The 18998-nt window shown below is 48.4% G+C and overlaps 9 protein-coding genes across 9 annotated transcripts; 4 read left to right on the top strand and 5 right to left on the bottom strand.

The window, feature by feature from the left end:
- Positions 1-18: 18 nt before the first annotated feature.
- EDB91DRAFT_1123371 (acyl-CoA dehydrogenase/oxidase C-terminal) lies at positions 19-3296 on the bottom strand. Its single transcript, XM_041318316.1, has 15 exons — positions 3033-3296; positions 2904-2982; positions 2701-2855; positions 2565-2649; positions 2272-2510; positions 2163-2222; positions 1974-2113; positions 1901-1920; positions 1816-1850; positions 1610-1767; positions 1344-1555; positions 901-1291; positions 664-848; positions 516-612; positions 19-468 (listed from the first exon to the last, which is right to left on the bottom strand). The coding sequence occupies exons 1-15, from the start codon at positions 3133-3135 to the stop codon at positions 394-396; spliced, it is 2034 nt and encodes a 677-aa protein (XP_041178956.1). The 5' UTR covers positions 3136-3296; the 3' UTR covers positions 19-393.
- A 176-nt stretch (positions 3297-3472) lies between these two features.
- Positions 3473-6055, top strand: EDB91DRAFT_1246723 (glycoside hydrolase family 79 protein; the record flags this gene model as incomplete). The annotated part of the gene is made up of 13 exons (XM_041322699.1): positions 3473-3770; positions 3820-3832; positions 3887-4052; positions 4105-4192; positions 4246-4334; positions 4386-4433; positions 4484-4674; positions 4727-5042; positions 5098-5107; positions 5162-5203; positions 5260-5497; positions 5548-5602; positions 5654-6055. 13 exons carry the CDS (start codon positions 3473-3475, stop codon positions 6053-6055), a joined length of 1956 nt encoding a protein of 651 aa, XP_041178955.1.
- An 870-nt stretch (positions 6056-6925) lies between these two features.
- Positions 6926-7102, bottom strand: EDB91DRAFT_1050669 (uncharacterized protein; the record flags this gene model as incomplete). Its single annotated transcript, XM_041313545.1, has 1 exon — positions 6926-7102. A coding segment is annotated over one exon (177 nt), but the record flags the coding sequence as incomplete, so codon positions are not given.
- Positions 7103-8897: 1795 nt separating this feature from the next.
- On the top strand, positions 8898-10897 carry EDB91DRAFT_1123351 (uncharacterized protein). Its single transcript, XM_041318315.1, has 8 exons — positions 8898-9109; positions 9173-9212; positions 9259-9481; positions 9534-9650; positions 9702-9805; positions 9852-10161; positions 10217-10385; positions 10443-10897. Exons 1-8 carry the CDS (start codon positions 8998-9000, stop codon positions 10802-10804), a joined length of 1437 nt encoding a protein of 478 aa, XP_041178953.1. The 5' UTR covers positions 8898-8997; the 3' UTR covers positions 10805-10897.
- A 35-nt stretch (positions 10898-10932) lies between these two features.
- EDB91DRAFT_1123349 (uncharacterized protein) lies at positions 10933-12075 on the top strand. Its single transcript, XM_041318314.1, has 3 exons — positions 10933-11067; positions 11125-11308; positions 11383-12075. The coding sequence occupies exons 1-3, from the start codon at positions 11057-11059 to the stop codon at positions 11773-11775; spliced, it is 588 nt and encodes a 195-aa protein (XP_041178952.1). The 5' UTR covers positions 10933-11056; the 3' UTR covers positions 11776-12075.
- Positions 12076-12341: 266 nt separating this feature from the next.
- EDB91DRAFT_1123346 (uncharacterized protein) lies at positions 12342-12813 on the bottom strand (the record flags this gene model as incomplete). Its single annotated transcript, XM_041318313.1, has 1 exon — positions 12342-12813. A coding segment is annotated over exon 1 (393 nt), but the record flags the coding sequence as incomplete, so codon positions are not given.
- A 1333-nt stretch (positions 12814-14146) lies between these two features.
- Positions 14147-15874, bottom strand: EDB91DRAFT_1123331 (uncharacterized protein). The gene is made up of 7 exons (XM_041318312.1): positions 15443-15874; positions 15221-15387; positions 15131-15166; positions 14813-15080; positions 14633-14764; positions 14493-14579; positions 14147-14438 (listed from the first exon to the last, which is right to left on the bottom strand). Exons 1-7 carry the CDS (start codon positions 15581-15583, stop codon positions 14331-14333), a joined length of 939 nt encoding a protein of 312 aa, XP_041178950.1. The 5' UTR covers positions 15584-15874; the 3' UTR covers positions 14147-14330.
- A 54-nt stretch (positions 15875-15928) lies between these two features.
- On the top strand, positions 15929-16489 carry EDB91DRAFT_1123329 (uncharacterized protein). The gene is made up of 2 exons (XM_041318311.1): positions 15929-16206; positions 16248-16489. The coding sequence occupies exons 1-2, from the start codon at positions 16133-16135 to the stop codon at positions 16390-16392; spliced, it is 219 nt and encodes a 72-aa protein (XP_041178949.1). The 5' UTR covers positions 15929-16132; the 3' UTR covers positions 16393-16489.
- Positions 16490-17537: 1048 nt separating this feature from the next.
- On the bottom strand, positions 17538-18388 carry EDB91DRAFT_193164 (uncharacterized protein). The gene is made up of 2 exons (XM_041326386.1): positions 18213-18388; positions 17538-18163 (listed from the first exon to the last, which is right to left on the bottom strand). The coding sequence occupies exons 1-2, from the start codon at positions 18263-18265 to the stop codon at positions 17677-17679; spliced, it is 540 nt and encodes a 179-aa protein (XP_041178948.1). The 5' UTR covers positions 18266-18388; the 3' UTR covers positions 17538-17676.
- Positions 18389-18998: the final 610 nt, after the last annotated feature.

Below are 18998 nucleotides of genomic sequence, written 5' to 3'. Positions count from 1 at the left end.
TACATAGCAACTCGACTGACAGCGGGGAAACTGACATTTTACCACCTTTTGCCGCCAGTGAAATTACATTCGAAAGTTAATCTAGAGTGCTCTGGAACGCTCTAGGCTAGGTCTGGCATGCTCTAGCCAGGTCTAGATCTGCTTTTGATTAAAACCTTGCAAGAGGCAAAATGTTGAAACCCCCGATGTGTGAATATACAGAAACTGGTATTTATGAAGATACCTCACGGAATGACATAGATCCAAGAAAAGCACATATGAATACAGGCCATGCTAACTTATAATCATTGCTACTCGGATGGTTCTGAACATCATGGAGTGCAGAGATCATTCGTCCGAACATGCGTCGACATCCCACAGATGGCAGCTGCTCTGAAAATATCATCCAACGTTTCAGAGTTTACTTTTGAGCTTTTTCCTCTGCTCGGCTGCAGCTTGTCCACGTTGTAGCATGGGTCGTATATAGGGCTGCCTGAAATGAATAAACGACGACCAAATATCGAACAAAGACGTACAAGATAAGCCGGAGTAACCTCATCCTTGTTCATGGGCTCCAGCTGCACTCGTTTCCAGAGTGCCTCGTATACTCGGCCATCGGAAACTCCTAACGCACTATTGAACGCAGTCAATACGTGAAGCCGTACATGAATGGTTTATACACACCTGTCGAGGGACCAGTCCGAGAAGCCGAAGGCATCGGTTAGTCCAATAACATTGGGCAGAACCTCAAGGCAAAGGGCTTTAATAGCTAAACGGAGGTCCTGCGTAGGATCACCAGCACCCGTGTGACGGATCAAGCCAACCGAGAGGAGATCCACAAGGGCGCTCTCAGCAGTCGTTAGCAAGTACTGTGAAATGATGTAATCAGAATGTCTGCGGGAGGCAAAGATAGCAACTAACTAGTTTATAGAGGCAGCCGACAGCCTTCGCATCCTCCGAGGGCAAGGTTTTTACATTATTGATCATCTCGCCGACCTGCGCGGCAACAAAAGCCTCTGTTATTGCTTTTGCCAAGCGCTGGTTGGCGTTCGTATCGACATCTCCCGTTTTCGTGAAGTTCTTCATCATAAGAGCAGCACGCCACTCTAGAAGAAGGACAACGCTGGGGACATCCTGCCAAGTTGACGCGGTGACTTGTGGAGGGACCGCACTATTTGCAGACAAGTGACGTAGATAGATCGATGGAAGGGGAAGTTTGGCGACAGCCGAGGCCGACGAAAGCACAGCTTTGCATAACTTTGTGGCGGCACGTACCACCTGTCCGTCCAGAACGAAGTTTTCCCCTTCGTACCTGGGTACCTCTTCAATGTCATCTAACACCCAGAAGGTATAAAAAAACGCACGTTACGGCGGGGAGGTAATCAGCGTATAATCGGCCCAGCCCAGCAAATGCGCTGTACCCATGACCACCCATAGAACGCCGAGCGGTTTCGATATCACTGACTCCATGCGTAGAAACTAAAACTTTTAAGCCACACAAGAGAGCGTGCATCTCTGGAAGAAGGGAAGTGTCTCGATTCGCAAGCTGCTCCAGCATCACACTCAATGCTTTTTTCTAACCATGACGAACGTAAGTACTTGGATTAACAGATGGAGGGGCAGAACAAACCGTATACACCCCGAGCTCAATGAATACGAATGCCCTGGAGAGGATGGGCAATAAGCGGTAGTATGTTGAAGGGTACGTCAAGACTTGACGCTCGAGTCCCTTCGCATCCAGTTCGCCTTGTCTCCTGACAGTGGTGTAACGAATAGCAACTGTGGCAGCTGCGAAAGAATTAGGTTTGGAATGGCGCTGAATGATTAGAAGTGTACCTTTAGCTATGTTCCATCCGGCTGTTGGTATCATGCTAAAATACAACGTTAGTCTGTTGAGCAAGCCTAAAGATACTTGACAGACTTTGCCCTGATATACATCATCTATGCATATTCCGTCAGCGATGTCAATTGAAGGACGAATTAAAAACATTTACCCCTCCATAGCTGAGTTTTGCGTGAGGAGGTTGGATATAATTACCCTCCATCGTAACCTCAGCAAACTTCGAGAACATGTTAGTCCTGGGTATCCGTATGTGATCAAATCTCGCAAAGCCTTGATCAAGTGCAGCCGAGCCTGCAGCGAACACATCAGATTGGTTATTGTAGCTTAAGATTTCACTTACCTCCCCCAGCCTTTGGACCAATGTCGCCAACAGTGATTCCTGGGAGAGGTTTGTGATCCTCTGCAAGAGCATTTAGTACTGTCATAAATCGGGGACCGAACAGGCAAACCTAATGACCGCAGCTGCACGAAGAAGAGGTGAGGACCCATATCCTTCCCACCCGGCAAGATTAACTTCGCCTGGACAACGCCGTGAGTTGCAGACTTTCCCACAGCACCGATCCACCATTTCGTGCTTGTGAGACTGGGGGAGTTGATTTCGAACTCTTGAGTTTCAGGGATATATGTCGAAGTTGTTTCTAGACGAGCTACGTTTGTACCGTGGCCGAGTTCGGTCTGCAAGTAGCACCTGAAGACTTCCGGTGAGCTTAGTTCACGCAAAGATGAATTGAAGCCGATATACCCTTGAATGCCCTTCTCGTCCACCAAGTCCCAATATTTTTCCATCAACTCAGAAGATCCTTGACCGAGGAAGACGGGCTGGAATGCTTCGTGATTCATGAGTATTTAGTCAGTGTTAAGGACACGAGACTGCATACCAATGTCGTGCAGTAGGGTCGACATCCCTTCGGAAAGAAGTGATGTGGCTGTACTATACTCTTCTGCAGACCAATTATGAATCCGACGCAACTCATTGATCCTGTTTATGATGGCAGCAGCTCTAATATATTGATCTGTCCGCCCTAGAAAGTCCCTGAGAGACTACGTCACACGAAAGACAAGATAGTTGGCAACGACCTACCTCTGCTGTTTGTCGAATAATGGTTCTTGCACAAGAATCTTTTGCAGGCGTTCACGCAGATCCCACACTTTCTGTCCACCTGAGCGAAGTTAGGACGCTACAAGAACTAAGATACCTGAGAATGTTCACCATATAGATGGTTCCTAACGGTCTGTACGTTGATCGAGGTTCGCGAACGCGCTGCCTCCATATCAGCCGCTGTCTGTTGGTTGACATCCACTGTTGGCGCCATTGTCTTTGTGCTGGTAATTCAGGATTAAGGATGCTCCAATTGATGGAGGATACTTTATATCTCAACTATACGTGGCAGGATACGTGAGAGCCCGTGATTCTCGGTTGATCGCCGTAAGTACCGGTAGGCAATAGGATCAATATGATAGAAGAAGATTAGCGCATGCCTTGACCTTTATGTAAAAGCTCCGAAAATGGTATAAGTTGTAGTACAGTTTTCGGGAGCACCTTGTCTCAGCTCTTTTCAACTGGGTTGAATTACCGTCTAGAGGAACTGGTACTCGTTCATACTTAATAACCGAATAGGTAGCTGATGATTTTTCAGACATTTCATTGAAATGCGCCTTATCCTCGTCCATTCGTTACTCTTTTCCTTCGGCCTGGCTCGGGCAGCTGTAACTGCCTATGGTCCGCATGTCCAGTCACCATTTGTGACTACGACAGCTGCCTCTGCCTCATACACGGGTGCTGCTTCATATGATCAATCAACATTAGTTGCACCGGCCCCGCCTAATCCTCCCCCGCCCACTCAGTTCGCTGTAGAGCTGCAGACTGGAAATGCATCGGGACTCTCAATACAACAAGAAGGTTCATTCTTTGGCTTCAGTGTGGAGTTTAGTGTTACGACGCAAGTCCGTAAGTACTTCCCTTACTTGCATGTGTATCTACTAAACGTGTCTCGTAGTCGGGCTAAACAGGTAACAAACTCGGTTACTGACAAGTGGGAATGGTAATTAATTAATGATTGGCAGTTCTTTCCTTCAAGTGCCATTTCTCAACCTTATGGCCAACTTGCGACAACGCGGAGGCAGCGTCAAGGTTCGCGTCGGCGGCAATACTCAAGAAACCGCCACCCTAGTGAATAGCACCCCGGACGGTGCTGCTCTCGAGAAGGACTATGGAAGTTCATCTAACCCCGTAAGTGCAACTTTTATCTACTGAACTATCCTGAAATAAATACACCTTCAAGACGGCGACGCCGCCCCTTGTCTTCACAAGCGAGATCATCAAGATGATGGCCGAGATATCTGCACTCACCAACGTCTATTGGTACATGGGTATGCGATACACGATGATGCTCTTGTTATTCCTGAATTGACTTCTTGCACAGGTGTGCCGTTCAATGACACTCAGCATTGGCGTCTGCAAATCGCCGAAGTCGGAGAGGCGATGCTTGGAAAATATTTAATTGGTTTACAGGTATGTAATATGACGTATAATATGACCAATCTCTCATTGCTTTTGCTTTAGGCTGGCAATGAACCTGATCTTTACTCAAGACACGGACACAGGCCTGGTGTAAGGTTTTTCCGGGCTCAGTCTGTATCTCGTTGCTGATCTCGTTGCAGTCTTATAGTCCTCAGGATTACAAAGACGAGTTTGGTCTTCTCATCGACGCAGTGAACGCAGACTCTAATATTCCCAACAAAAATCTGCTCATTGGCCCCAACCTGGCTGGTGTATGGAGCCCACCTGACATCTGGCAAACCGGGTTCGCCACAGACTTCAACCAAAACCTCGCTGGATTGGCTGTTGAAAGGTGAACAATGAATTGCTTATCGCCGATTATCTTCCGGCTCACAACATTGAAGGTACCCCACTGATAATTGTTACGCCGAGTTCGGAATAGGCACTCCTCGTTATGGCCAAGAGATGTTCCCGACCTACCTGACGCATCAATCCGGTAAAGACATCGTCAATGAGTTCCCCGGTGCGCCTGCCTACGCACAGTCCGTCGGAAAGCCCTTCATCATGTCCGAAACAAATACGGCGTCTTGCGGAGGTTTCCCCGGGTTGAGCGACAGTTTCGGGGCCGCCCTGTGGGGAATTGACTATGCTCTCCAGCTAGCGTACAGCAATTTCTCGACTGTGCTTTTCCATGTCGGTGGACAGAGCGTATATTATAATGTATGTCCAACTTGAACCTTGTCGTTGTTCAACCTCTAATCATTGTCCCCTGCAGCCCTTTACGCGTTCGTATTGGTTGTCCTACCTGGATGGAGATTGACACTAACTCTGTCCTTTAGCACCTGTAACAAACCAGTCGTCATTCCATCAGTGGACCATCGGTATGAGTCACCTTGCATCATCTCTTCGTTGGGTGCCCATGAAGCTCCTTTTGCAGGTCCGATTTATTACTCGGCTCTGGTAGTCGCAGAAGTACTGGGCTCCTCCAATGTCGCGCAAGTTCTGGACCTGGATGCAAATAGTGGAAACGACTACACTCCGGGTTATGCGATTTATGAAAATGGTCAGCCAGTCCGTGTTGCGCTGACCAACTTCATCACGGATCCGTCTGGAGATAACGATTACACTGCGAGTATTTCGATCGGGGGCACAGTGCCTGCTCAAGTGACAGTCAAGTGAGTGATCCTGTGTTGTCGTGGATGGTTCTTTGCTAACGCTCACTCAGGTACTTGCTGGCTGACTCCGTCTCTCAGAGATACAACTTCACATGGGCTGGACAGGTGTGCATCGCACCCATTACACGTTGATCACGTAGACTGACTATCGAATAGACCTTCGGCGACGTATTCACGTCAGATGGGCGACTTGTCGGCGCACTCGACGTTCAGACCATTCCCTGTGATCAGATCAACAACGTCTGTCAAGTCAAAGTACCTGCTCCTGGTTTCGCCCTTGTATTCCTCACCGACGACGCACTGTCCGAGTCCGACCAGGGCCAAACAATGACCTTCCCAACCACGGCATATACAAAGATCACTCATGGACCGACCGTCAGCATTGACGCCTCCGTTCTAGCAACCTCGAACGGCGAGAAGGGATTATCCGGCGCGTTGGCAGGAACGAGCCAAGGTCGACCTGTAAACAGCGCTCTTGGATTTGCGCAAGCGCTGCCTAGCTTGGCCGGTATCCTTGCCGGCGCTCTCATGATCGCTCGTCTGGCCCTCGTGCAATGACTCTTTGCCTTCATCGTCCTGAGTCTAGTAAGTCAGGATCTTCCCTTTCGTTCATTCACCTGCATTGGCATCGGACTTGCATCGGACTCCCATTTACATGCATATATATCCCTGAATCCATCAATCGTCACTGCTGTTTGTAGCATAACATCCTTTCTTTGTCGTCTTCTTTGGCCCCTGGGATCTCGGACCTACGTACATTATACCTTACACTAATGGTACCTAACCACCGTCTTTCTGTCAATCACTTACCATTGCATTCCTTGACTGCTCGCAAATTGAATCGTTTGTTAGCATGGCGCTCAGAAGACAGGTGGCGTACGGCTGAATTTATTTCAAGACGCAACCGATCACGAAGTTCAGCCGAGGGCAGTCCCGGGCGGAGCAACTTGACGCCAGCAACCGTGATCCTTCTGCCGTCGATAGTGTTTGCCAGCACCAGCGGGCAAACTTCATTAGCATCCTCATGCTTTCTGGTGAGCCACCATCCTATGGGTTTGGATGTCAGCAGCATTAATCAGTCATAGCCTCCTCTCCGCGGGCCTCCCACTGACCAACGGGTAGAGCATTATCCCCGTCTGACAGTGCTTGCATAGCTATCTCATGCTTCTATGCTCCTTTCCTGACGCTCACTGCGCTCATGGCGGATCTTTGATGATTACAAGGATTCGAACTCGCATTCAGGTAGCTTGTGAAAAAATGCTATTGCTCGAGCGTATGAATACCAAATTACTCTGTAAACTGCTTGAAAGCTTCAAAGTAGCTAAGAAAGAGGCATCTATTATCAAGCGGTCTCATCCCTTCGTCCTTCAGCTTCTCGGGACATGGCTCAAATATCTTGAGCTTGCAAACAATGGTTTCTTCATCGGGTTAGTCGCCGCGCTCTACACATTGGCTGAGTTTCTTGGTGACCGTAATCTTGTAGAAGGACGGTGAAGTACCGATCATGATGATGCCGGGAATCATCCCCTTCGCCAAAGGCTCTTCCCCAGGCCTCTGCATCAGTGTATTGCCGTGTTGAATTGCCCCAATAGCTTCTGCAATAAGTTACGGTTCGACCAGGACTCTTGTTGTTTCGTCTTCAAGAGAGAGATTGGGTTTCGCACTGGTTTCCCCAGGCACGAAGAACGGGATCTGCTTCTGGAGGCGAATGACTCGGTCGACACTGTCATTCCCGAGTAAAAGAAGAGCTGTTGAGTGAATTCATCAACAGAACTTTCCTCCTCGGGTGGATCCGCCATCGAAAGTTTCAGATAAAAGAAGTTCTGAGCAGATTTATCTGATATCTCGTGAAGGGAATAGTTTGCGTTGTCCACAATCTCGTGATGGACAGATGGAGCAGACAAGTCACATCCAAAGAAGTCATTGGGCTCCTGCTCGTCATTGATGCTGATGTTGTGTGCACCTAGGTCATGTACTGTCCACTCAGATGGTGGCTTCTCTTGGCACGATCGGGGTCAGCCATTCGTGCTGTTGAACATATTATTAGATATACGCAGGAACCTAATAATCCAACGTACTAAAGGTGGGGTAGAGCAGATTGTCTGAACTAACTTGGCCGCGTTATCGTGTTCTGGGGTTCGAAAAGTAGCTCGTCAAGGTGGTTGACGGCGTGCACGCGAGAGTTCCGGTAGGAGACAAAGGGGCTGTGAGGAGACGTGGTGGCCCTGGTGCAGGTCACAGCAGCAAGAAATTGAGCGGATCACGCTAACAATCGCGTTCCCAGGATAAAAGAGTCAGCACTCTCGTGTGCGCAGGTGGGCGGTCACGCTCGTGGTCGAGGATGTGAGGGGCAGGATACGAGCGAGTCCTTGTGGAAACCTGAGGACGTCTGACGTGGACGTGGGGGTCGGAATACGAGGAGGTCGTTGTAGAGGCTGCAGTGGCGAGAAAGCGAGCTTATCACGCTAATGTTACTCCGCGGTCAGCACTTCCGCGCCCCCAGGGGCCAGGATCGTGGATTGCCAAGTACTCCAGTGCTCCACCACAAAGCCTGATGGATTACTTGCATTTCTAGTATATGATTTCAACAATAAATAAAATACCTTCGTCTCCTCATACTCACGTTCATTGATCCTATATCATGTATCAATTCATTCCCGACTTAAACACAGAGATACATACCAACTCCCCCAGAAGAAACTGCTTGAACGCCTCATAACAACTCAGGATGACAGCTCTGTTATTCAAAGGTTTTCATCCCTTTCTGGCTCAACGAAGCGAGATCTTCAACAGGCAGCACCAGTTTGTACACAATGATTGGATCTGCAGGACGTCGAACAGTGGTATGCGTTTGTGCATGTGAAGGCAGGAAAGATTCAGGCTACCATTGTACCGGTTGTACGAAGAAGATTGTGAGCAAAGTCATCGACTGCTGTTTCGTTGGGTGGAGGAGTCATCACGTCTGTCAGATACAGGAAGAAATCTCGATGATCTAGATTTTCTGATATCCCATCAGGGGGACATGTTTCATTGTCTAGAATCACCTGATGGATGGATGACTGAGGCAGATTGGGATCCCCAAAGAAAGCAGCGACATCCTGGGGAGTGACAGTGATGTTGTAGAAACGAAGGTCATTTTCTGTCCATGCAGATCCTGGCCTGGAGCATTGACTCGGATCCAGGATACCTTCAAGTTCAACTGCCATGGGGGCTGTTACACCTATCAGACACACAAAATCCAAAATACCGATATTGGCATACTAAAAGAGTTTATCGAGGTTATGAGAAAGTGGTTTGGTTTCCGTAGGTACTGCTACTTGAAGTGGACAGGAGGTAGGGCAAAATCGAGATGTAGCCACCTTATCTAATCTCCCATTTTATTTTCTGATATCAACAAATGAAATATTGATGCTTCCTTGCGAGCGCCCCAGCTGAGGCTTCAAACGAGCGCTTTCGTCTGCTGCTTTCTATTTTCCTGGATTATTTTCTGTTTATTACACATGTCTACAGAACCTATTGCAGCTTCTGAAGAGGAAAAACGGGTTGCGGGAGAGGATACGGTAAAGCATGAGGGAAGTGAAGATGAGAAGCTTCAGAACGCTCGCAAGCAGAGTACGTCTTTTATCTGTTATCTTTCTGCAGATGAATGATAATTGACTTCAATTGATGTCATAGTCGAGTTTTATTTCGCAGACTCGAACTTGCCATTCGATAAGTGAGCATAATCTTCATCCACTGCGCGCATGGCTAATATGGTTCAGGTTTATGTGGAGTCTGCACACATCAAATGCAGAACACTGGGTACCCATCAAAACCGTCTCTTCGTTCAAGCGCATGCGAGAGTATGCGTCGAACGGCCATGATTGGATAGTGAAAGCCTTACGAACAAGTGAGGAACTGGAAGTGGATGAAGCGGGCGAAAATGCTAGGCGTCGCACCGAGGTACAACCACCGAAGGGCCAGTTTGAGAGAAGTATCTACGCGGTGAGCCAGATCATTGAGGTATCGACAACTATGCTCATGTGCGGTACTGCAGAAAGGGTTTGGTGAGGAGACTTCCGATTTGCAGAAGAAGTTGGAAGAGTTTTTCAACCAGTATGGACAAACCAATGCTGTTAGGATGCGTCGTGTAGATGGGAACAAGCAGTTCAAGGCATGCTTCTACACTTAATCAAGACAAACTTATGTGCTCATGTTTTTGCAGGGATCAGTCTTCGTCGAATTCGCAGATATGAAATCCGTTGAAACATTCCTAAATGCTGACCCTAAACCATCTTGGGATGGCACTGAGCTGCTGATTATGTCCAAGTGCGATATTTCCCGTCTCCTGACTTCTTTCTCTAATGAACTCCAGGGAGGACTACTGCGACATGAAAATAAAGGAAAAGGGTCTTACTGGCAAGACTGCTGACATGCGCAAGGACAGCATCGCAAGCCGGAAGGGATTCAATGCGTTCAAGGAGATGGAGGACGAGAAGAAGGGGAAGGGTCCAAAGGGCAAAGACAAGTCCAACCCTGAGGTCTGGCTCGAGTTCATGGGGTCTAAGATTCGTGTGCAAGAGGAAGATGGAGGCAGCGTGAAGAGTGAAGATGTGCCATATATCAAGGGCGCAACAATGAAGTTCACGGGCTGTGGTGGGGATGCTAACTTCACAGATATGAAGGTGACTTGGTGTTTTCCACTCCGTTGTTTAAGTGTCTGACTTCCCGAGCCAATAGACTCCATTGAGGGAACGCTTTGCCCGCGTACCGTACATTCAATTCTCAAAGGGAGATGACTTTGGTCTCGTTGGATTTGACAAGGCCTTGACGGAAGACGAGATTGACTTCGTGAAGACCAACCTGAAGACCGTAAACTCCAAGGAAGTCCAGTGGTCGGTACCCGAAGGTACTGTCGCCCTTCATATTGTGCAATCTATGACTTACCCTTGTGATCGTGTCGCAGAGGAAGATGAAAAACAATTCCAGATAGATCGCGCTAACTTTGCTGCGCGGTCAGCCCTCTCGCGTTCTCAGGATCGAAAAGGTGGTTCATCACGAGGTGGTCGAGGTGGTGGTCGGGGTGGTCGGGGTGGAAGTCGGGGTGGAAGAGGAGGGGGCCGTGGTGGGAGAGGTGGCGGCCGTGGCGGAGGTCGTAGTGGCGATAAAAACAAGGACAGCTCGTCCGCCGTAAAATCCGAGGAACAAAGCGGTGAAAAGCGCAAACGCGCCGTTGAGCCCGATGGTGGCCCTGACACTGGTGTCCGTGGTCAGGCTATCCCCACGATTGCGCCATCAAAAAAAGCAAAAACGGATGGTGCCTCGTAGTGTTACCTGTACGAATAAGCTGTGTGTATTCTCTGTGCGCAGTTGTATTTTGGGCAATGTATTTCGTTTTGGCCAGTGCAGGCGTAATACTCCAGTGACTCGATGGGGCAAGGCTGTGCTGATTCAGCCACACGATGGCAACGTTGCTTTAGCCCACATCCTCTTCAACTACTACTCTAGCGCCACCTGAACCACAGAGAACTTCCAACCTTGCGCTCCGATAATCCTTTCGCATCCGTGCCCTACTTAGAAATGGATGACAGGTAAGCCCGATTTCTCGCTCGCTCAAACCATATTGTTCTGAGGACTTCTCCACTCAGCTCTCAACCCGCTTCAAAGGATATCCCGTTTCAGAAACCTCTCGATACGCAAAAGGAGAAGTTTTCAGGCATGAAAGGGGATAAGGAGCCGATTGTGGGCGAATTGGAGGAGGAAGAAATCTTGAATTCTGAGGAGGTTGCTCTTGAGGGCTTTGTTGCTAACCTTAACTTTACGCTGGTCTCGGTGAGCCCAAGTCATCAAAGTAGTATCTATCGCATCTGACCACATATGGTTTTGTCCCGCAATTCCACTGGCAGGCGATCCTGTACATGGTCATTTGCTGGACGCATATGCTGGGACAAGATTGCCCGGTTGGTCCCGCCACGCATGAACGCCAAACGCTACCTCCGCCTCAATGTGCGCTCTTACACAGAATCCTATTCGTGTGCGGCCTCCTGAGTCTCTGCGTCGCATTCCCCATCGTTCTGGGCAAGATCCTCATGGGCCAGTACAAGATCAAAGTGAGGCTGCCATTTTACGGCCCTCCTCTTCGCCTCCCCAAGTCTCAGAGGCAATTCTTACGTGGGATATCGGCATCCATGCCAACGTGGTTCATGCAGATTCTGAAGTCATTGTCGCTTGTCTTTCCAGCCGTCCAGTTTGTGATGACTGTGGTATTATTAGTTGCACGTTTCTATCTCACTGGGTAACTCGTCCCTCCAAATACTTCCTCTTCTTGCAGAGTCTTTGCCAATTATCCTTCCACTTTCTCACCGTATTTAACATAACGATGCGTCAGTTTCAATGTAGTTTACACACATTGGTTCTTGTATCGCCTTGGCCTCCCGCGCATGTCCCTTCCTTCATTTCACTACGAGCATGTCTGATGTATACGATGATAGTCATTCCCTCGACTTTGAAGCTTTGACTTCATCAGTGAACTGGTGAACCGATTTAAAGCAATATATTGCCGGGCATCGCAATAGTATTGCGTATAACGATTTTATGTTTACTGAGTTTCTACGGGGCTCCAACTCCATTTGCCTCTGGCACGCGCTCTGGGCAGCTCTGACCATCTACACCACACAGAGAACGTCCCAGCCCTTGCGTTCTGAAAATCTTTTCGCATCCGCGCCCCACTCAGTAGAAATTAGGGTACGGACGATAAGTCATCCGACTGTTATTAACCTATGTTAAAAATCAAGTAGGATGCGTAGGGTTATTAACAAGCATGTTATTAACATGTTATTAACAGTCACGTGACCTAAAATTTGAATGTCCTTTGAGTGTGGGGTTGTGCTGGGACTCATTAGGTTGATGTTTGGTGAGGAAGGCTTCCGCCTGTCGCCAGTTGCTTTGGATGTCCAAGAGAGTATAGGCTTGGCGCCAAAACGTCAGAATCCAGAATGGAAAAGGTTGTTCAATGTCGGCATGGGCATAGATAATAGACCGGCTACCACCCGATATTGCATGTTGCACCCCTTCTAGGAGCTTGTGCAGAACCGCAAGCTGGGGAAGTGGCTGCGTGCGGAGATAATCGAGATATAAGCTGTCCTCAGGTGGGGAGTCAGTGCTAAAGTATTTGCGCAGTGGCGGAGCAGTGGTAATTGAAGCTGACGGGAGTGAGAATTGAAGGAATGACGAGACAGACAGATTCTTGTCTGGGAGAATAATAGATTGCACTGATACAGGAATAATGAGAATATCATCTGAGGCTTTTGTGTCGACGATGTCAGCCATTTCGAGTGCTCGACTGGTGCAAGAGGGAGGGAAAACAAGTTGAAAACTTCGTTGCGAGACACTCGAGTCCCATGTCAGACAACAGCTTGCTTCTCTGCAAGATTTGTGTTGCAAACTTCTAAGTCAATGATCTGCGAGGAACAGCAGAAGGTCGGAAGGCGACTCACAAAGACTATGGGGGTCAATAGACTTATTAGCACCATGTCACCCCCCCACGGCCGTGTGCCTGTTATTAACATGTTAATAACATGTTAATAACACACCTTTCTTAGCAGTGTTATTAACAACCCACTTTTCGTCCGTACCCTAGTAGAAATGGACGATAGGCAAGCCCAATCTCTTGCTCGCTCAATTTATATTGTTCTGAAAACTTTTCTACTTGGCTCTCAAAGTGCTTCGAAGGATATTCCTTTTCAGTCTCGCGACACGCAAAAAGAGCAGTGTGCAGACATGGAAGGGGGTTGGGGAACCGATTGCAGGCAAACCGGAAGAGGAAGACATCTTAAGCCCCCACGAGGTCACTCTTGAGAGGTATATCATCCTCCTTAACCGGCTACTAATTTCGGTGAGTTCAAGTCGTCGAAGTAGTATCTGTTGTTCCATCCTCTGGTCAGAAATGGTTTTTTCTCGCAACTCCAGGTAGCATTTTTCACGTATGCTTGCTTGTCGAGTGCACTACAACCAGATGCCTTAGGAGCGTCTGTTAACATCGATACCACCACCCACCACCTACGACCCTCAAACGCCTTTGCCGCATTACGTCGTGCGCGGGATTCTATTCGTCAGCGGCCTACTGAGTTTCTGCGTTGCACTTCTCATTGTTCTGGGTGGCGTTCTCACGGGTCAGTACACGCTCAAATTGAGAAAGCCGAGTTCCTATTCCGACCCTCGTCCCCTCGCCAGGTCTCGGCGACAATCTTTACGCGGGATGGCATCGCTGCCGGCGTGGCTCACGTGGATTCTAACGGCATTGCCATTTGTCTGGGCACTCCTCCTGCTTGTGATTTGCATGGCACTACTAGTCGTCGGGAGTTTCTGTCCCACTTGTTAACTTACCCTTCCAACGCTTCGAACATACTTCCTCTGATTTCAGAGTCGTCGCCAACTGTTCTTCTACTTTATCAAACCGTGTTCAGCGTAGCAATGTTTCGTATTGTCCTTTTGTAACTCGCCTGCAATAGGTATTTGTCATCCCTCATTCATGGGGGCCTGAAGCATGTTGGATCTTGAGAGCGGTCACCTTTGCCTCCTGCGTACAACCCATCCCTTCACTACGAGACCCGAATGAGAGTTTCTTTCCACACAAGTCTGTTTCCTCTTACGGTTCGACGAGTATCATGTCCTCGACAATAGACCAAAAGGTTCGCAGTAGATCATTTGCCCTAAGATTGAGTGATTGCCTCCAGCATAAGTATCGACTTTAACCACGTAGTAAATCCTGACACAAATGACGAGACTTTGTTCTAGAGGAATAAGACATTATACGACAGAATAATATTGACATGATCGGCCTGAGAGATTGTATCTAAACGTCCTTGACTTGTTCCTCAAGCCAGTTCCAAAGCTCTGATCCCTGCTGTGCATCCTGTGCATCCGGATGTGAATTCCCAACCCGTGCCCATGGAATAAGATACTGTGCGAGAACCAAGATGAGTTTCAAGTTGCGTCGGTAGAGAAGAGGACTAGCCTTTCCGTTCAGCTTCGCTCCTTCTGCAGTGGTTCCAGCGTATAGCTGTGTGAGCGGGCCGAACGATATATCATGGAGGATCATGTTCTACAAATATTGACATTAGCCTCTAGAAGGTTGAATGATATGTTGTAACATACGCCAATCATTTGAGTGAAGGAGCCATGATGACGCGCAAGCTCGGTCTTGATACCACCAGGGTTGAGGGCGGTCGAAATTATACCCTGGCTGCCATATTGCCTAGCTAGCTCAGCCGAAAATATGGCATTCCCCTTTCACGTCCGAGTTTAGTGGGGTCATACGATGGAGACAACACTTACCATCTTGCTTTGGCCATAGAGAACCATGGAACTCTTCTGTCGCCTGGCAGGAGAGTCCTTGAACGTGTTGTAGTCGAGACTGCCGAGCCAGTGGGCGTTAGAAGACGTGTTCACAACGCGTGCAGTGCCATCAGGTGACTGCGCAGCGGCCGCTATAAGTGCAGGCATAACGAGCTTTGTGAAGTAGAAGTGTCCCAGGACATTTGTCCCAAATTGCAGGTCATAACCATCGTCCGTTAACGTCTCTACAGGTGGAGTCATGACCCCTCTGAATGACACGTGAGCAGACGACGAGATGTCAAGTTAGGCAACACTCACGCATTGTTGAACAAGACGTGCAGTATGGGTTCCCGTCTGAAGGGAAGTCGTTAACTGCTTTGTTGATCAGCCAATGCAATGCAAACGTACCGCAAAAACTCTTCTCCAGAAGCCTTGACGGACTTCAAGTTTGCCAAGTTGAGTTGCAATAAAAATGCATCTTTCCCAGTGCTCTGCTTGAGGTCGCGAATGGTGGCTTCACCCTTGGCTTTGTCACGACAAGCAATGTACACTTTCGCGTTTTTTGTGAGGAGAACCTGAGAATGAGCGCGTCAGTATGAAGCAATACCGACGCGTCGATGGAACACTGACTCTGGCGGTCTCTTTGCCTATCCCTGCATTACCACCTGTGACGAGAACAACTTTCCCGGACATGTCTGGAATGTCGGACGCGTGGAATTGCGTTGACGGAGGATAGAGCTCGCGAACATATACTGACCAAACATGACCCATGATGAATGAAGAATTGAGGGCAGTGACTGCTTTAAAACTCAAGGAGGTCAAAGAAGATCGTCGAACTTGTGGGTGATTGTGGTGACTGTAATTGCAGGACTTTTATATCTCGCATTGCGCATTGACAAACCTTAGCGCTTAGCGCTTGCCTGCCGGAGACATACGCGGCATCTAGCTCCTATCAGGGTGGCGTGGACTAATTCATATGATGAATTGAATCGTCACGCTCATTGTCTAATGGGCCGATAACGTCTACGTACATCGAGTGCTGACGCAAAGAAGATCACAAAATCACGGTTAAGGACGACTGCGCGCATGGAGCGATGTTACTGCAGTAACGTACAGAACGGAGTCTGGACCTTCCATCGACTCGAGTGGAGTTCATGGTACCCTGTTATCACTCGGACCCTTTTGGGCCTTCCTCGGTTCCTTCAATCCCTGAGGAAATAAGGTACGAACACGGAACCTTACGGATATCACAAAAGACCTCGACAACCGCAATAATCAATATGTAGCTCCCAATGCTGACTTTGACTTTTCAGATCGGTAATGTGCTTTTTCCTCGCGAGCTTGGTCCTAATGTACCTACCCACTCATTGGAATCTAGAGCATTCCTTATTCTCGTGTGAGTTATCATCCCGCACCGCCGGTGAGGTTTTATTAGCCGCTCGTCTTCCTTATTTTTTAACTTCGGAATACTTAGGCGCTGGTATTCTCGTTCCAGTCAACTTAACCCTCCGCTCGACACCTTTACAGCCATGAGTAGGCTTCGCCCCCCACCTCCCCTTAAGCTGCCTTTTCTATCCTAGTTGTCTTTCCACCACACTTGTGTTGTTGCCAACGTTGCACTCGGTCTTTGGACGATTTTGTTTGTACGCGTTGCATTAGCTTTTCTACTCAGTGCAGACCATGTTTATTTTATATATGTATTGCAATAAATCCAGTGAACACTTATCCAAACAACCCTCGTGCTTTTTCACCACCGCAATCGACTCGGAAGGCACTTGAAGACACCGACATACAAGGCCTCCGAGGCTTAGAGTTACGGCCTGGCACGGATACTTCCAGTAAGCTCAATCTCTTTGCGAACAATACCCAAACACTCGCGCATTATAGCCACACCCAATGGACACACTGGCCGTGCTTCGAGCAACACTCCCCGTTCAACGCCGCAGCATTGGTGCATTCTCAGCGAGGCGCCGTCGGTTCCATATGTTCAACTTTGAAATATGCGCCACCCAAACCTCAATCAACTCAGCCTACAACAAGACACTCTGACCCATTTTACAGCCACGAGCAGGCTTCGCAGTTGTGTGCTCGCGTTATCGCATATCTCTTTGCTTGTCCCGTTTTACAGCCATGAGTAGGCTTCGCGTTTTTAAGGAATCAACTTGATGTATTCATCAATGTCACTTAGGCTAGGATACAAAATAACACAATGTCCGAAGATGATTAACCCCCACGTCAGTGACTGAACAGGAAACACCACATTAGCAACGAGAGATCGTTGGTAATGAAAACAATACGAAGTTGTAGGAGAGACGTTAACGAAGGAAAGACAAAGTCACCATAAGTCACGGAGGAGCAAGCATGTGCGGAGGATATGTTGAGGCCGTTATATACCCGCTCAATGATAGCTGCAACATTAAACTGAAGCGAACATGTCGAGTAGAGTCTGGGGTCTTTTCGTCGTGAATGCCGTGAGGGTGTTCGGACTTTGTTTGCTCAGGGTTTGAAGTTGTTAGAAGGAACCGAGGAAGGTCCGACTGATAACAGGGTACCGGAAACCGTGCGCGCATGCAGCGATGTTACTGCAGTAACGTACAGAACGGAGTTTGGACCTTCCATTGACTCGAGTGCTCGTGTAAGGGTCACGGCAAATTTGAAGCTTGACTGATGAGGGTCCGCTGAGCCTGCGAAATTTAACTTTCTATCGACTTCCAAAGACAGTGTCCACCTTAGATTTTGTGTAACAGTAAGTGTGTGCATTTGATACAATACTACAAGTATAGTGCATAAACTTCACGAAGATGGCATCCCCGGCTTTTCCATCAAGTCCTCGCCACGTTCCATCCTATCGCTCGAGCTCGTATTCACAAGTTCAATCGTCCTGTCCAGCAATTCAGTATGCAACATGTGGCTTTCTGCAATGACAGAGTCCCACTCTCTGAGACTGATCGCCTCGGGTTCCCTCGGTGATTTCTTCCTTGAGAACTAGAAGGAAGATTCGAAAGTGACGAAACAGAGATCAAAACAAGACACATAATAGCGTATGTAGCGGACGTCATGATGATGACAGCTCCGATGAACGATAGTATCGAAGGAACAGTGGCAAAAAATACGTATTCCAGGACTTCGGCGAATAAGAACTGTACATATTGTCCCATAGAGCCACGTGTAGCAGTCTCACGTTGATAGCCCATCGTAAGTAGAGTCTGTGAACAGCTTCCAGCGGCCAAGATTAAGGAGCAGGGACAACAGTGTACCTGCGCGGTAAAACCAGAGAGTCCAATGAAAATCAGCATAGCAGCCCACTGCCATTTTTGAGGGTAAATAATCGGGATCTTCATGAAGTAGATTCTGCACACCATTAGAGGAGCTCACAACAAGAAAACACAGTAAAGCTCACGCAGAAGAAGCCACGACTGAACACCATGCAGATAAGAACGTCATAAGATGCATCGCATGAGCGCGGTTTGCCTATCGCACGTATCGACAACACTGCAAAATACCGGTTATGAAGCAGCTCCCACTGTCCACAGGTCAAAACCGACGTACTGGAACCAGTTTCTGCAACAACTCCAGAAAGAGCAACACTGTGGGGAAGGTCGAAGCGGAAAGGACTTTACGGAGGATAGAAACTTACCAGACAAGCCCATATCCTGTCTGCCGCGGTAGCTCTGGAAGCCACATCACCACTGCCCAAGTCTACGCTGGGAGCACTGCCAAACAGAAAAGGCTGGCCGAGCGATCAACATAACACCCAGCAAGCTAAATACCAGAGCGACGAGACATCAGAAGTTAGGTGACAACAGGGCTGTCAAAGAATAACTTGCAATAACTAGCCGCAAGTGCAGTCATGTTTTTTGAATAAGGCTCCTTTAAATAAGGTATCCACCCATTGCGACTGACATAGGCGAAGGAAGCGCAAGACGGTCGCATCCGCTACTGACAAGTACTCCAGGGAATAGAACATTCCGAACAGACCAAAGAAACTTGAGGGAGATTCAGCAGCTGTGTTAACAACGAAAATAGGATCAGAACTCACCCGCAGAGGCCCCTGTTCACCAGTAGCAGCCTTACACCTCTGGGGCCAATGAACGGATCTGGGATGTTCATTATAACCCTTCCCAAACGTATATGAGAATGGATGAAGCGCGCTCATTCAGTAACGCGCATGTATAACACATAGCAG

This window comes from Suillus paluster (assembly GCF_016628075.1).
Source record: "Suillus paluster strain FC165 chromosome Unknown EDB91scaffold_16, whole genome shotgun sequence".
Taxonomy (NCBI): domain Eukaryota; kingdom Fungi; phylum Basidiomycota; class Agaricomycetes; order Boletales; family Suillaceae; genus Suillus; species Suillus paluster.
The sequence above is the reverse complement of the archived record's forward strand: the minus strand, read 5'-3'. Positions and strand labels throughout refer to the sequence as shown.